At 41.2% G+C, this 16,769-nt stretch overlaps 1 protein-coding gene across 1 annotated transcript in view; it reads right to left on the bottom strand.

Moving 5' to 3' along the window:
* Positions 1-16,769, bottom strand: part of COL14A1 (collagen type XIV alpha 1 chain) — a 150,845-nt gene that overhangs the window by 72,951 nt on the left and 61,125 nt on the right. Inside the window, exons 21-26 of the mRNA XM_083186746.1 lie at positions 16,466-16,588; positions 13,317-13,466; positions 11,603-11,719; positions 9,522-9,668; positions 9,315-9,389; positions 228-367 (exon numbers count right to left, since the gene is read on the bottom strand). Coding sequence (XP_083042872.1) covers positions 228-367; positions 9,315-9,389; positions 9,522-9,668; positions 11,603-11,719; positions 13,317-13,466; positions 16,466-16,588 — 752 coding nt within the window. The remainder of the gene's footprint in view (positions 1-227; positions 368-9,314; positions 9,390-9,521; positions 9,669-11,602; positions 11,720-13,316; positions 13,467-16,465; positions 16,589-16,769) is intronic.

The raw sequence follows: 16,769 nt of genomic DNA, 5'->3' as shown, positions 1-16,769 counted from the left end.
TCACTGGAGCAGAGAGGCACTGTGGCACAAGATGGCTCCACATATGTTCAGTAGTAACCATGGCGGCCATCTTGGTACAGGGAATGAAGCTGCCCTTGAGGAGCGGCATCATATAGTCTGCGCAGTAGTACACTCCACTTTCAACAAATTCCATTTCCATATTATGCCATGATCCTCCCCCACTACCGCTGAGCTACCTGCTGTGGGCTGGACATAAGTGATCTTACTTGTGTGCCGTCAGGACCGATCTCATCCAGGGCCCCCGCCGTGCTGTATAGGAAACGGGTGACTTTGTGAAAGTTGTCATCTCCAATACTCCAGGACCCGTCCACAAGAAACACCATGTCTGCCTTAGCCGATTTGCACACTAGAAAATAATGAAAAACTTATTTACTAACTTACTTTACTAATGCAAAAAGGGCCAGGTGTAAGGTCTGATCACATGATTCCGAGAGCAACGGGGTGAACGGGCACTTACGGGGAGGAGGAACAGAACTGAGCCGTGCAAAGTTTTTGTGTTTATCCTAAAAAAATGTTTTTAAGGCTGTTGTCATCAGACCATTTACAAGCAAGTTAATCAGTGTTAACTGTATGGGGATAGGGGGGGGGTCGGCTGTACAGGCCATTAGATGCGTCATCCATGTCCTGATTACAAGACGGCATTTAAAAATTCTGGGGCCCAGGATTAACAAAATAGGCAGGGCCCCCCTTCTCCTTTTGAACCCCTGATGGTGAGTCCTCCGGTGTCCACCGCTCTGACCACACTACTCTGCCTCTACATTGCTTCAAGGGAAATGTGAACTTTATTCATGACAATTTATACTTGTACTCCTACAGCCCTGGGACACCTTTCTGTCTAGGATCAGTACAGGGGTGCTGACAGTCCCCCCTGGTGGCAGCTTTTTCCAACCATTGCAGGCTTAAGGCCCCCATACACTACTGCGATTTGGGAACTTTTCATCTGATTCCGACCAATCGGTCCGATAAATGGGATGAAAAGTGTCAAATCGCATGAGTTCCAGCTCTGATTCTAATCTGATGCGTGGACCAGTGCACATCGGATCGGAGCCGATGATAAGCCCTGCACTATACATTTATTGTATCCCTTGCTGGGATCACATACGATACATATGATTTATCGTGTTTGATCCTACCACCTGGAAAGCTGCCGGGCGATTCAAGAGGGATCATATGTGACTTCTCCACTCCATTTATACACCTATACAATCTTCGGCCATTCATCAGATATAGGGATAACGGAGGAAGATTGTACAGCAGGCATGTCCAAACTATGGCCGTCCAGCTGTTGTGAAACTACAAGTCCCATCATGCCTTGCCACAGTTTTGCTAAAACGATGGCAAGGCATGCTGGGATGTGTAGTTTCATAACAGCTGGAAGGCCACAGATTGACCATGCCTGTTGTACAAGTATGTAAAGACACAAAAGAAGAGAAAGGGTTTGTATGGATGCACTCCTTAGTGGACAATCATAGAAAATTATTATGGGATTTAATTCCTTTTCTATTTCTAAAAAACGTGGAGGTTCCTTTTATCTTTATTGGGACCTGGATGGATACGGATACCACCACATGTAGCGAAATAAGAGGTTAAAAGGATTTTTTACATTAATCAACAAACAGTGTTTATAGAAGAGAAAAATGTGTGATTAAAGATTTTTAAAAGTGTAGGTAGATACGAATGTTGGTGCTAGTATTTCGACATGACTTGGGGTGTATTCCCCACTTAAGTCCTTACATGTATTGATAAATCTGTACCAATAAAGAATTTTTACCACACGTGTTTATTGATTTAATAAGGGCTTTCCCAGGTATGATGGTTCAAATGCTTTAGAATGTATTTGTGTGGTATTCCACACAAAAAAGAGGTCCCTGGACACAATTAATGGAAATTGGGGGTAGATTCCCCACACACCGTAGCGATATATGAACCCAAACACCAAACATTCTATCTAGCGCTACACGGACAGAACACGTGTTTCGCTATGTTAGCTTCTTCAAGCTGACCACTGGATTGATCCCAAGCTTGAATACTTATTGGGATACCTCAGCCAATGACGGTGCTAGTTTCCGTCACATGGGGCGTCTCCGCCAATCGTCTGGCGTGATCACTTCCGCCCTCTCATGTGTAATGCTTTTCTTAGCGTGATTACGTTATTCGCGTGGTGCCTGCGTCGCACCACGTGACCTATCACATGCCGTTCAGCGGCCAATCACCTGCTGAATCTTCCGATCCCGGAAGTATCTTGTGGGTTTGTTGTCGCCCTGTACCCTGTATAGTACAATATTCGGCGTGTCAAAGGTCTGTTTTTCGGCTGTTTATACTTAAATTCTTCTAGTCACTTATCATGTGAGTTTTGTAACTCATTCTGGATATGCCCCTATTTTGTCTGGTGTCCATGACTTGTTCATTAGTATGCGTGTTGTATGTATTAGGTTTTCTATACACATGCTGCTGTTAGGAACCCCTTCCTCTGTATGTGATATGCTTTTATCCAGGATACGTCCTAGAACCTGTGTTGGTTATATATGGTTTCTGTACCGTTGCTATGGTGTGAGATTCCCTCCTTCCATCTTTAGTGAATCATTAGTGCATAAAAATATTAGTTCATCATGGTGAGGGATAATTTGAGATGCATTGGGGACTTATATAAGGGGATTCTGACATGGATATGGCAGAAATCCTCTATTTGATGCATATCAGATAAATAAAATTAGTGCAAAAAAAGGGGTGAGCTAAATAGAAAATTCTTTAAACACAAATAAGTGCAAAGTGGTACTGATGCTGCAAAAAGAAGAAAAAATTTATTATATATAATAAAGAAAAATCCAAAAACAATACAAGTGTTACTATATAGTCAGGTCAGTATGCCTGGCTGTTTTAGTGGTAGTGTATATGATAAGCTGATGCTCCTTTTTATATGGGAGTCTCCGTGAAAGCAGATGTTGGGATGACACTGTGATTGTTGTGGTCCCCTCATCTTGGGGATCGTATGTGGATATGTGGTGTGTTGCTAGGCAACTTGGGTAGGTGTGAGGGTTTCGAGATTTAATAGATATTTTTGATGGTTCTAATGCCATCCCGAGTGGGAATGCACAGGTACTGGTCTTGCAACAGTATGGATTGGGGAGTCGTGGGTTCAATGCATTCTGCATGTGTAGAGTCAAGTCATGTGCCATAAAAAATGGCTAAGTGTCATCTTAATTGATATTCCAGAATTTGGTACTGTTTAGGTACCACCAGGGTAACGTTTTGGGCATTGGTAGCGTTTATGTACCACTAGGCTGACACTTTGTAAGAGATAAACTAAGGTATAGTTTTGAAGGTACGTCTATCCTCGTATCTCTGATGTATTGCCTGGGTGGGTGTATATATAGGGTCCTGAACTTTATCAGAACTATGATTAGATGGAATTTATATAATACATGCTAAGTTTGAGTCATATGATCTTGATGCATGGGTAAGTATACATTTGTTAGGTGATATTTGGCATTCCAATATCAACAGATTCATTTATTTTACAGGGATAGGTAGTGATATTATTTAAAGGTGAGTATATTGCACCTAGTCTGGATATATAAGTAAACATATCCTGTTTGGTGATATTGATATCTTATTATCATCAGGTTATTCCTTTTAAGGAGACAGGTAAGAATATGAGTTGCAGGTGGGTATGTTATACCATTTGGTCTGGTAGGAGAGACTGTGGATAACACCATCTTCAAGGTAAGTGTGTCCTTGATATCTTTAACTGGATGAGTCCTCAATACGTTGTCTGGATGGGTATGTATGCTCACTTACAGATAGTATTGAGGATAATCTTCAGAAAGGATATACTTTTCTTTTGCCAGAAATGGGTATAATAAGATTTTGGGGGGAGAAAGAAGAAAAGAAGAATGGGGAAAAGGGAGAGATATGGGTAATCACCTTCACGGATAATTTTGAGACGTAAGATTGTGTCATATCATTCTCCGAGGAAGGGAAGGTAACTGTTATACTCATTGAGGCCTTTGGGTTGCAGGCAGTCCATCAGGTATATCATTTTGGTTTCAATTTTTAACAGCTCCTTGTCCATATCTCCCCCTCTAATTCCCAGTTGAACATGTCTCATACCAAAGACTTTCAATCCTTTCGAGTCACTGTTGTGTACTCGCATGAAGTGCCTGGCTACTGGATTCAATTTTTTTAAATTATCTGAGTCTTTTTTAGCATTCCGTATAGATCCAATGTGCTCAAGGACTCGCACTTTGAGTGGCCTCTTTGTTTTGCCCACATAGATTTTACTGCATGGGCATTGTAGTTGATATACTACTCCAATTGTGGTGCACGTGATTAGATTTTGGATCTTCCAGGTTTTGTTAAATTTATCCACAAAGGTTTTGGTTGGTATCATGTGGGCACAGGCTTTGCAGCGTCCACATTTTTCGGATCCTTGTTTCCTGGGGGGTGGGGTGGGCTCTGTTAAATGGCTGTGAACCAAGTGATCTTTGATGCTTCTGGCTCTTCGCCAGCTAGTCTGTACTCTTGCTGGTAAGATGCTCTTCAGATCTTCATCAGTATGCAGTACTGGCCAATGTTTTTGCAATTCCTATTGAAGGTCCCTATAAATCGTATGGGTTCTTCTTCATTGGCAACACGGATTTTGGGGGATAATAGCGTCTCCCTCGGTATTTGTCTCACTGCATTGCGCGACTTCTTGATGAGAGTCTGACTATATCCTCTCTCCCTTAACCTCTCAGACAGTTCCTGCTCTCTTTTGTCATGTGTATCTGTATTGGAGCAGTTACTCTTAACCCTAATCATTTCACCCTTGGGTATAGCTCTGATTGTGCTGGGAAGGTGTGCACTTGTAGCATGGAGGATGCTATTGGTGGCTGTCTCTTTTCTGTAGAGATCTGTGCAGATGTTACCCCCTTCATCAATGCTAATGGTTAGGTCCAGGAAGTGGATTTGATGTTGGCTTGCCTCGTGTGACAATTTGAGGTTTAGGTCGTTCTTATTTAGTAATTCAATCAATTCCTCTAATTCATTCTTATCTCCATCCCACAGCATCAGGATGTCGTCAATATATCGTAGGTATAGTGGGATTTTGTCCGTATACCTTGTATTGACATCTCTGAAAAATACCTCTTTCTCCCACCATCCCAGGTACAGGTTAGCATATGTCGGGGCACAGGCCGTACCCATAGCTGTGCCCCGTACCTGGAGATAGTGGGATCCCTGGCAAGTGAAGTAATTTTTCGTCAGAATAAATCTGATGGCATCAGTAAGGAAATTATTGAATTCACAGTTTGCATCCATCCCGAGGAAGTACTTTACTGCCTCAATTCCTCTCTCGTGGTTAATACTCGTGTACAAACTTTCAACGTCAAGGGTCACCAACCACGTGTTGTTATTTACTGAGAGGTTCTCAAGCTTATTTAGAACGTCCATAGTGTCGCGGAGGTGAGATGGTAGGGCTATGACGTATTTCCTTAAAAACTGATCCACGTAGATACTGAGCTTCTCAGTCAGACTGCCCTTCCCTGACATGATGGGCCTGCCTGGTGGGGTCTTAGAGTTTTTGGGGATTTTCGGGAGGAGGTATAATGTTGGTGTTTTGGGTTGATCCACTTGCAAAAATTTGAAATCACTGCCTGAGATGACTTTGTTATCATGTGCTGCCTTGATTAATTTGAGGTATTGTCTGGAGTATTCTGCACTAGGACTAAATATTAATTTGGAGTAACATTTGGCATCAGATAGTTGTTTTTGTAACTCTTGTACATAGAGCTCACGAGGCCACATATGTTTACTTAAGATCCATTACCACGGATTTAAAAGGGAAAGTACCCCCTATTGTAAAAAAATCAATTTGTTTTGTTTAAAATATTTTATTGGGCTATCTCAGCAGAAAATCCTAACTTTATATGAAAAATTTATACCATAACCTCTGCAGAAAATTTAAACCAAAAACCATACAGGCTCATACCCTTTGGGGAATATACCCCTAATTATACTTTGTATTGGTATACATACAATCTCATTTAGGGACTCCCACAGGGAGTGTACCCTTGAAATTGTTATAAAATCATATTGTGGGATATATGCAGAGAACCTACCCCTGGACACATACAGTACCGATATAGGTAAACCAATACGGGACCTCTAAATAGACGCCATCTGGAAGATCATAGTGGGGAATCCACCCCTTAATTCTCACAGATTATATCTAGGGGATGCATATGGGGAATTCACCCCTTAAACAAATGCATAGCCTTTGAGTGTGAAAATAGACACAGGCACCCCAAGTGACGACTTGTAGGGAATTTCACCCCTAATAATTATCAACACTGTTGCTATGACCCGTATGGGGAATCTACCCCTAAAAAACCTGACCAACTGTGTGTAGGCATACACGCCGAGTATCCCCCAACACAGAATTTTAGGAACCGACCAACACATATAGGTGAACATTTATTTGACACCTTGACTGTCTGGAAAGTACACTAAATTGTGACGGTCTTGCAAAACTCCAGTGGGGAATTTACCCCTAATTTATACAAACTATATCGTGCTGGGGGACACTTGTGGGGAATTTACCCCCCAATAAGAACGTTTCTTTGTGAACACAGTTTGGGTTCATATATCGCTACGGTGTGTGGGGAATCTACCCCCAATTTCCATTAATTGTGTCCAGGGACCTCTTTTTTGTGTGGAATACCACACAAATACATTCTAAAGCATTTGAACCATCATACCTGGGAAAGCCCTTATTAAATCAATAAACACGTGTGGTAAAAAATCTTTATTGGTACAGATTTATCAATACATGTAAGGACTTAAGTGGGGAATACACCCCAAGTCATGTCGAAATACTAGCACCAACATTCGTATCTACCTACACTTTTAAAAATCTTTAATTACACATTTTTCTCTTCTATAAACACTGTTTGTTGATTAATGTAAAAAATCCTTTTAACCTCTTATTTCGCTACATGTGGTGGTATCCGTATCCATCCAGGTCCCAATAAAGATAAAAGGAACCTCCACGTTTTTTAGAAATAGAAAAGGAATTAAATCCCATAATAATTTTCTATGATTGTCCACTAAGGAGTGCATCCATACAAACCCTTTCTCTTCTTTTGTGTCTTTGTATGCTAATGTTTGGGATAGCACCCCCACTGCTGTGAACTGACATACAGTGGTATATTGTCCATTAAATAGAGGGCACCAATTCCCTTCTTTTTGTGTGCAGAACCCCCCAAACCCCTATCCACTGTACAAGTATGTACCCAGATTACATTTCCATCTCCCGTCATACTAAAATACAGTCTAGATTACATTTACTGATCATAACAAATTAGAACATATCCACATTTATAAAAAGGTAAAAGTATATAGCTATCCATATAAAGTTATAGATTTCAAAGAATACCCAAAATGTAAGTGTCAATGCCTAATTTTTCCCAGCATATAATTTCCATAATTATAATTTTAACCATGCCCATAACATTAATATAGTCAGAGATAAATAATCTTTATCCCATAAGCCAGGAAATGCTGCATATCAAGTTACACATTTCAGCCGATATGCCATGTTTAGTCTCCAAATGACTGGAATCATATTAGCTGTCAGATGACAGTTATTAGAATTTCATATCATGTTGCACTCACATGTTATACAAATTATAAGTTCACATTAGAGTAATCACAGAAAAACCAGCATTAGAGATGAAGTCATTAACATTCCCAAACACCAGCTAACCACTCAGGAAATACAGTAACAAAGGGGCGTGTCTGCAGGCTATTGATAGAAGGTGACTGAATGGTCTCTGGGAAGACAATAGTACAACCCCTCCCCCTAGATAGTTTTCTTGGGAAGTAAAATATAGAGAAACAGGTTAGTTGCAAAAGGAGCGCTGACCAGATAAGATGGATTTGGATTCTCCGGGAAGAGTGACCTTCTACTACATGGCTTTGAGTAATGTATACTTGTAGGACTGATTGAATTGTGCGCCAGGACTAGGATATGATTAATGGACTGGATGTTTAGGAGTATTATGATGCAGAGAGCTACGTGTGAGATATAGGAAAGATGTATTCTAGCTTAGGATATGTTTTACTGGTTAGATTGAGATTTACAACCCTGTATCATGAAAGATTGTTAGGCCATAAAGTGTAGGCCTATCGGCTGTGTGCCATGTGCTCAGCCATGTGATATCATCATGGATTGTATTGTGTTTCACAATAGCTACATATAGCAGCGTTTGGTAGATTATGGATAAACATATAGATTGGTATTTGAAAGGATAAGCTGTAGTGATTAAACTGATTTGAACATGGTGGATGCTATTACTATGTATTTAAAAGGAGGCCTGGAATTCCTGTGGTAACATGTGCTGTGAGAGTAGTCCACTATTGTCTGGATTCTTTGTATTAAAGTGTGTGTGTCTACGTCCCAGAATGGATTAGCCCTGAGCTGTTTCTATTGAAGAGTGTGAATGCTTTGTGTAATATCCAGTGAGAATATCTAGATAAACTGGCGGATAAAACCAACTTATACTGTATGTAACAAGTGTTGTTAGCATGATGCTCGGATGGTGTGTGTGTAATGGCATGTGATGTGATTATGGTATAGCTAGGTCTTGAAGTGTATATTCCCATTTAGGTGCTCTGTTCAGAGAAGTACATTGTAGCTTAATGATATTCAAATTGGGTATGCTGCAGGTTTGGTGTGTTTGATGAATGTGCAAGTTATATTCAGGATTGTGAGTATCGCATGATGCAGGTTAGAGGTAATTTGGAGTAAATGTTGTGGATAGAAATCATGAAAGTACAGTCAGTTCATGTTTGATTGCCATGCAGCAGTTTGAGTACTTAGATTGTTAAGGTTCCTTTGTGTGCCATGTGGAGGAATCTAAAATGGCGGACACAAAGACTTGGTTAATCTAAAATGGCGGAATGCCATGCGGCAGACCAACATGTGTTCTGGCCAAAATGGCCGACAATCAGGTTCGTTCATGCTACTGTATAGCCACGCCTCCCGCACTGTATTCACATACACATATATATATATATATAACACTGAGGTTAGCCTTATTTAAGGATGCTGGTGTAATAATCGTTATTAATCATAATATCTGTATTGTTATATTATATAATCCGTACTACAGTTTCATCTGCTTACATTCATAAATAATATTCATTGATTATAATTCTGGACATTCACTTATCGGTTGCGTGCGACATGAATAAATTAGATAGACTTTGCATATATAAATAAATGAACTTCCTTAGTAAGCTTCTAGTGTTACCTTCTTTAGCCACAGGGACGGTTGGCGGTGGGGTTGCTGGTGGTGGGCGGGTGGGTGCTGCTGTTGGAACCGGCGCTGTAGATAAAGGCCGTAACAAAACTATAAATGCAATAGAATAAAACTCTAAAACCACAGGTGCCTAGTTTCACCCCCTAGTCAATAATACATGACAGCAAAGTTCCCTGCCCCCGTGCTGCCTCTACATACATGTCGTTTCCACAATGCTGACGCCTGGTCCTTCAGCTTCCTGCATCTGGGCATAGACGGTGATCCTGTACCTAGAATTGGGCATGAGTTCGTAGAAGCAGTGGCGGGAGGTCCCGGAAGGGAGGAGAGCTTCTTGCTTGGATCCATCTGCAACGACACAATACAGTGAGTCTTCCTTAAAGTCACTGTTGGAGGAGTCTGGATATTAGGCAATTGATGGCGGTACTTCACAAAAAAAATTGGTTTCCAATGGTTTCGGTGGGGTGTATCAAGTCTTGGAGAGATAAAGTAGTGAAGTGGACACACTCTTAGGCCTGATACATTCCCCTTTTATATGAAAGCGATATCACATGCAATATATATTTTCAAGATATTAACAAAACAACTGGCTGCTTTGGGACCTCCAATACCCTGCCCTAAAATCTGATGCATTATTGACAGGAAGCACAGTATTTAGGGTTGCATGCAAAAGTTACAACATTTGTGTGGTTCATGGTAAAGCGCCCATTATTTGACACCTTTCAATATAGCACGGTCTGTCCCCTTTAAGCTGGGATCTCTCGAGTTCCGTAACATTTCACCATGAAAGCAGCGCTCGTGTGCTAAATGGAATCCCCAGTCTCTTGGCACCTAACACAGAGAGTCTGCACTGGAATATTATACATAGTAATTTATGAGGCTTGTGTGGCAGACACAGGAATTTAATATAATACTTCACATCTTGCAGAACAGAAGCCAAAGCTGGGGGGATATTAAAAATATATCCCGGGAATCACGGAACATTTTCACAGCTTGGAAGGATTGCCGATTCAAAATCCAAATGTATTATTCGTCTTCAGGAAAAGAACAAAGAAAACACAAAAGTTCCAGCCCCGTCAGCCCCAATTTAACTAAACATAAAACTGATTCATATAAAGGACAAGTACTCATTTCATTTAAGGCAGGAAACTAACTCACATCATTTAAGGTCAAAACTGAAACTCACATCGTTTAAGGCAGAAAATTCTAACCTGGGAAAACTTATTTCAGAATTGCTGTTTTTGGACATTGGGGGCGATTTTTAGACATGTGCGATTTTTTTGTACTAAAACTGGGAATTCCCACATTTTCAAATAATTGCACGTTTCTACCTGTCTAAAAATGGCACATTAAAAGTCGCATCCAGATGTTCTCTCATAGAAAACATCAAAACCACAAATTTAATAGGGTGCGTCCTTAAAGTGACCAAAAATCAAAAAACAAATAGACCAGGTCCAGGCTGGTGAGATTGACAGAACCATGCACAGATCATCGAGATCTGTGCATGGTTCTGTCCAAAATGTGTGTAGAGTTAAAATATATATTTTTTAAACAGCTGTAGTCATTACTAACTGTCACATTCCTCAGATCACCTAGCTGGTGCACAGGTGTAGTTATTACTAACTGTCACATTTACCACCTAGCTGGTGCACAGCTGTAGTCATTACTAACTGTCACATTTCCTAGATCACCTAGCCGGTGCACAGCTGTAGTCATTACTAACTGTCACATTTACCATATCACCTATCTGGTGCACAGCTGTAGTCATTACTAACTGTCACATTTCCCAGGTCGCCTAGCTGGTGCACAGGTGTAGTCATTACTAACTGTCACATTCCCCAGATCACCTAGCTGGTGCACAGCTGTAGTCATTACTACTAACTGTCACATTTTCCAGACCACCTAGCTGGTGCACAGCTGTAGTCATTACTAACTGTCACATTACCCAGATCCCCTAGCTGGTGCACAGCTGTAGTCATCACTAACTGTCACATTCCCAGATCACCTAGCTGGTGCACAGCTGTAGTCATTACTACTAACTGTCACATTGTCACACACTCTGCATTCATTCCTACTATAGATACACAGGTTGCCTGAGAAACATGAACTGTAGGTAGATCTTGAGGACAAGTTTGGCCACCACTGTTCTAAACCATAATAATATAATACCACTTGTGCCATCCGGTCCTGAACTTGTGCGCCCCCAGCACATCTATCAGCAAACATCCCAGGTATGGGACAGATCCCCTCTGCAGCAATAATGCTGTAGTGGTTATACGCACCTTGCAGGGACTCTATGATGATTCTGTAGTTGGTCGCATGTCTCTGCTGTTGCCACTGAGAACAAATGCTGGTCATCCTAATCTGATAGGCATTCAGATTTGTCACCCCCAGATACACTGCAAGCAGATACACAGATAGGAGCAATAAGTGTCGCTATTAAGTATGGGTTAAAAAAAAGCAGATTAATAATTTGTTCTGGTTACAGAAAATTATACAGTGATTGGCAATAATCTCAGTTATACTACAGTAACTGGTAATAATCTCAGTTATACTACAGTAACTGGTAATAATATCAGATATAGTACAGTAACTGGTAATAATCTCAGATATAGTACAGTAACTGGTAATAATCTCAGATATAGTACAGTAACTGGTAATAATCTCAGATACAGTACAGTAACTGGTAATAATCTCAGTTCTAGGACAGTAACTGGTAATAATCTCAGATATAGTTCAGTAACTGGTAATAATCTCAGTTCTAGGACAGTAACTGGTAATAATTTCATTTATGGGACAGTAACTGGTAATAATATCAGTTATAGTATAGTAATTGGTAATAATCTCAGTTATAGTACAGTACAGTACAGTTGTAGGACAGTAACTGGTAATAATCTCAGTTCTAGGACAGTAACTGGTAATAATCTCAGTTATAGTACAGTAACTGGTAATAATCTCAGTTACAGGACAGTAATAATATCAGTTATATAGGACAGTAACTGGTAATCTCATTTATAGGACATCAATTGGTAATAATCTCAGTTATAGTACAGTAAATGGTAATAATCTCAGTTCTAGGAAAGTAACTGGTAATAATCTCATTTATGGGACAGTAACAGTAATAACCTCAGATATAGGACAGTAGCTGGTAATAATCTCAGTAATAGGACAGTAACTGGTAATAATCTCAGATATAGAACAGTTAGTGGTAATATCAGATACAGGATAGTAACTGGTAATAATCTCAGCTATAGGATAGTTAGTGGAAATAATCTCAGTTATAGGACAGTACCTGGTCATAATCTCAGATATAGGACAGTAACTGGTAATAATCTCAGTTATGGGACAGTAACGGTAATAATATCAGTTATAGGACAGTAACTGGTAATAATCTCGGTTATAGTACAGTAACTGGTAATAATCTCAATTATAGTACAGTAACTGGTAATAATCTCACTTATGGGACAGTAACTGGTAATATTCTCAGTAATAGGACAGTAACTGGTAATAATCTCAGATATAGAACAGTTAGTGGTAATATCAGATACAGGATAGTAACTGGTAATAATCTCAGCTATAGGATAGTTAGTGGAAATAATCTCAGTTATAGGACAGTACCTGGTCATAATCTCAGATATAGGACAGTAACTGGTAATAATCTCAGTTATGGGACAGTAACGGTAATAATATCAGTTATAGGACAGTAACTGGTAATAATCTCGGTTATAGTACAGTAACTGGTAATAATCTCAATTATAGTACAGTAACTGGTAATAATCTCACTTATGGGACAGTAACTGGTAATATTCTCAGTTATAGTATAGTAACTCGTAATAATCTCAGTTATGGGACAGTCATTGGTAAAATCTCAGTAATAGGACAGTAACTGGTAATAATCTCAGATATAGAACAGTTAGTGGTAATATCAGATACAGGATAGTAACTGGTAATAATCTCCCTAACCCTATAACACCCCCAGTATTGGGCTCTCCTTACATGTTTTGCCTACTCCGGTTAAGGCATCGCTGAAGCCGGTTGAATATGAAGCCAGCACCCTTAGGTTGTATTCGGTTCCGCTGAGAAGGTTCAGGATCAGAATAGTGTTCACGTCATCTCCTACGAAGGTCTCCAGCGCAGCACTTCCTCCTGAAACACAGCCCAAGTGAAACACAAATTCACGCCAACCACTGTGCTACGCTCCTACAGTTTACACCGGGCGCCTAATACTAGGAATAGCCTGTATCCGTCCCAAGTACAATACCCAGCATTCACATGTACCAAGTATTGCCAGCACACTTCTGTGCAGCCGCTGGAAATTCCTCAGCTACAAATATTTGTACATTGTAAAACCAGAGTAGTATATCTTCCTGCAGTATATATAATAAAACGTTCCTATACCGACCTTCTCCAATATACACAAACACCTAATTAAAGGTAACGTAACTTTAGGAAATAAAGTACATGCAACTTCTGTCATGGCGTCTGCATTATTCACAAAGGACGCACCTAAATGTTACAAGATGCCTTTTGATACGTGGCACCAAAACCCAACAATGTGGTCTATTTACAATGGGCCTTATTCAGGATGTCAACGTTGGGCGCAGCGCAGCAAATTTTTAGTTTTTTATTTCTTTCTGTAACAACTTGCGACTGTGATCTCGAATGTACTTAAAATGGCTCTGGCAGGGCTGCCTATAGGGGCCCAGGACTGATTTCCAGTCTAGGCCTGTACCCCCCCCCACCCCCCCACCTCACTTGACTTTCCGCTCCCGGCTACTGCTCCCCCATCCCCTATTCCGCTGTGCTGCCTGCGCTGCCCTCAGTGCGCTGAATGAAGCAAGTCACGAAGTGCAGGCTTCTTCGACTCAGGAGCCAATCAGATACCGGCAGCTGCTCTGATTGATTAATGGTACGCAAGCTCTGATTGGCTCAAAAGCATGTGCAGCATTTTAATTGGCTGCCGGAGTCCTGAGGAAGAAGCCTGCGCTCCAGGACGTGCTTCGTTCAGCGCACTGAGCGGGCAGCATCTCTCTCAGAGAGGCCAGACCCGGGACAACTGTACCCGCAGCACCCCCCTAATGGCGCCCGTGGGCTCTGGCTTCTTACTTTATAATCTGGTTGGTTTCTAATAGCAACCCATGTGTAATAGAACTCCAGTCTTTGTATATTTACCCCAGGCCTAAAGTGCAAATAGGAACTAACCAATCAGATCTCAGCTGAAGTGGATCTGGCGTAAGCTAGAGAGTGAAACCGAGCTTCTGATTGGTTGATTGACATTTTAGTAAATAACCCATATTATATAACTTAGGTGTGAGCAACTTATAAGCGGTATGTGAGGAGAAGGTACTGCTAAACTTTGTGACCAGGTTCCACTTTTGAGGTAATATTATATCATGGAATACAGGACATAAGAACGGGGATTAGTCGACGCAAAGGGAAAGTTGCCTCACTCCTCTTAAATCGTGCTCCGCACAGATGACTATTCACAATCTTAGTCCATGTGGATGGCAAATTATAAAAAAAGTTGTAATTTTCTTTAAAAAAAACCCACAAAGTCAAAAAATACATGCGTGTTAACAACTACCATGTCGACCATTTGTATCTGTCGACCGTTTGAATTTGTCAACCATTGGGCTATAGGACAGGATTCCTAGCAAGTGTCTCATTGTCACTGCCTTGCTCGCTCAGTCCGTGCCTTACTGGCAGAACGCTTAACCTGGACTCCAACTGGAAGCATTTAAAATGCCTGTGGTTTGCCGCATACTTGTCTCTGCCTTCGGAGAACTTGGCCTAATCACAGTTACCGTTGGCTTCGGAGAGTACAGTGATTATTTCCGCACTCAGATGAGCTTTTCCCGGTAAGCTGGCCTGGAAGTGGAGCGTAAAGCTCTGGCAGGTGGATAACGTTACAGGCGTCCAGACAGCTCTTATGTAACAATACTAGATTCCCACCTTTATATATTTATTTATTTACAGTGTCTTATATAGAGCAGAAGGTTCATAGTAGACAGAGATAAAACAAACTGGGTAACAACAGATAGACTTGGAGGTAGGAGGGCCCTGCTGCAAGCTTACAATCTATAGATGCTTTTGTTGTGTGCTAAATCCAGTGCGAACGCAATTCCTCCCACGCAGGATCTCACCCATCTGGGTGACTAGGACAACCGCTAGGGTTCCCCTCATAGTGACACAACTGCTAATATACTAATGCATACTTGCCTACTTTTGAAAACTAGTTTCAGGGAGATTATAGTTGGTAGTAGAATTTTGCACAGGGGCATGTCATGCTCCACCCAAAGGGCAAGCCTAGTTCCACCATATATGAAGATATTGTGAAAAGACTTTGTGAAAGTGGCACCTAGAAGCGTGGGTGTGTCCTGCTACATCTGAGAGGAATCTTTTAAAATGACTTATATCCAAATGTAGATGAGCCCCAAAGCAGTTAGTAAGAGCTAATGTACTTGGTAAAGTGCTGGGAAATGGCGCTGATGGTTCAATGTAAATGTATCTATCTCTCATTCCATTTTTTTCCCTTTTTTTCCCAAAAATGTAACAGTGTAAGGTGGGTTATGTGAAATGAGGGAGATTGATAGACTAATGAGGGAGAGAGGGAGATTGCTGCTATGTCAGGGAGTCTCCTGCAGAATGCAGGAGGGAAGGTAACTATGATGTAACAGTGTAATGTGGGCTAGGTGACATGAGGGAGATTGCTAGACTAATGAGGGAGAGAGGGAGATCGCTGCTATGTCAGGGAGTCTCCTGCAGAATGCATGAGGGGAGGTAACTATGATGTAACAGTGTAATGTGGGCTAGATTACATGAGGGAGATTGCTAGACTAGTGAGGGAGAGAGGGAGATTGCTGCTATGTCAGGGAGTCTCCTGCAGAATTCAGGAGGTAAGGTATCTATGATGTAACAGTGTAATGTGGGCTAGATGACATGAGGGAGATTGCTAGACTAATGAGGGAGAGAGGGAGATTGCTGTTATTTCAGGGAGTCTCCTGCAGAATGCAGGAGTGTAGGCAACTATGTACTAATGCTCTGCGCCAGGCAGGACAGGGATATTATGTTCTACGCTCTCCGCCCTGTGACGGAACATGGCTTTTGTACACTTGCAGCATGCTACACACAGGAATACAACTCACCGGTTGTAGGTTTGTACACAATTCTGTATCCCATGGTGGGGGGTTGAGGGGGGTCCCACGTAATCCTCAGCTTATCATACCATTCATCAGACACACGCAAGTTCCTGGGCGCGGAAAGCGGCACTGTGGGGAGAAACAGGCGGGGTAGGTGCAGAAATCAATCGTAATGAGGCTCCGGGAACCGGTAATTGTGCAAATTGTAACATTCTCATTGATTGTAAAGGAGAAGAATTCAGGAACAAATAAACACAGATTAGCAGCTATTTATTTGTGTGCAATTGTGACTTCAGACTCCTTTGTCGAC

This window comes from Crinia signifera, chromosome 5 (assembly GCF_055691185.1).
Source record: "Crinia signifera chromosome 5, ASM5569118v1, whole genome shotgun sequence".
In the NCBI taxonomy this organism is placed as follows: Eukaryota; Metazoa; Chordata; class Amphibia; order Anura; family Myobatrachidae; genus Crinia; species Crinia signifera.
This window is presented reverse-complemented; position numbering and strand designations above follow the sequence as displayed.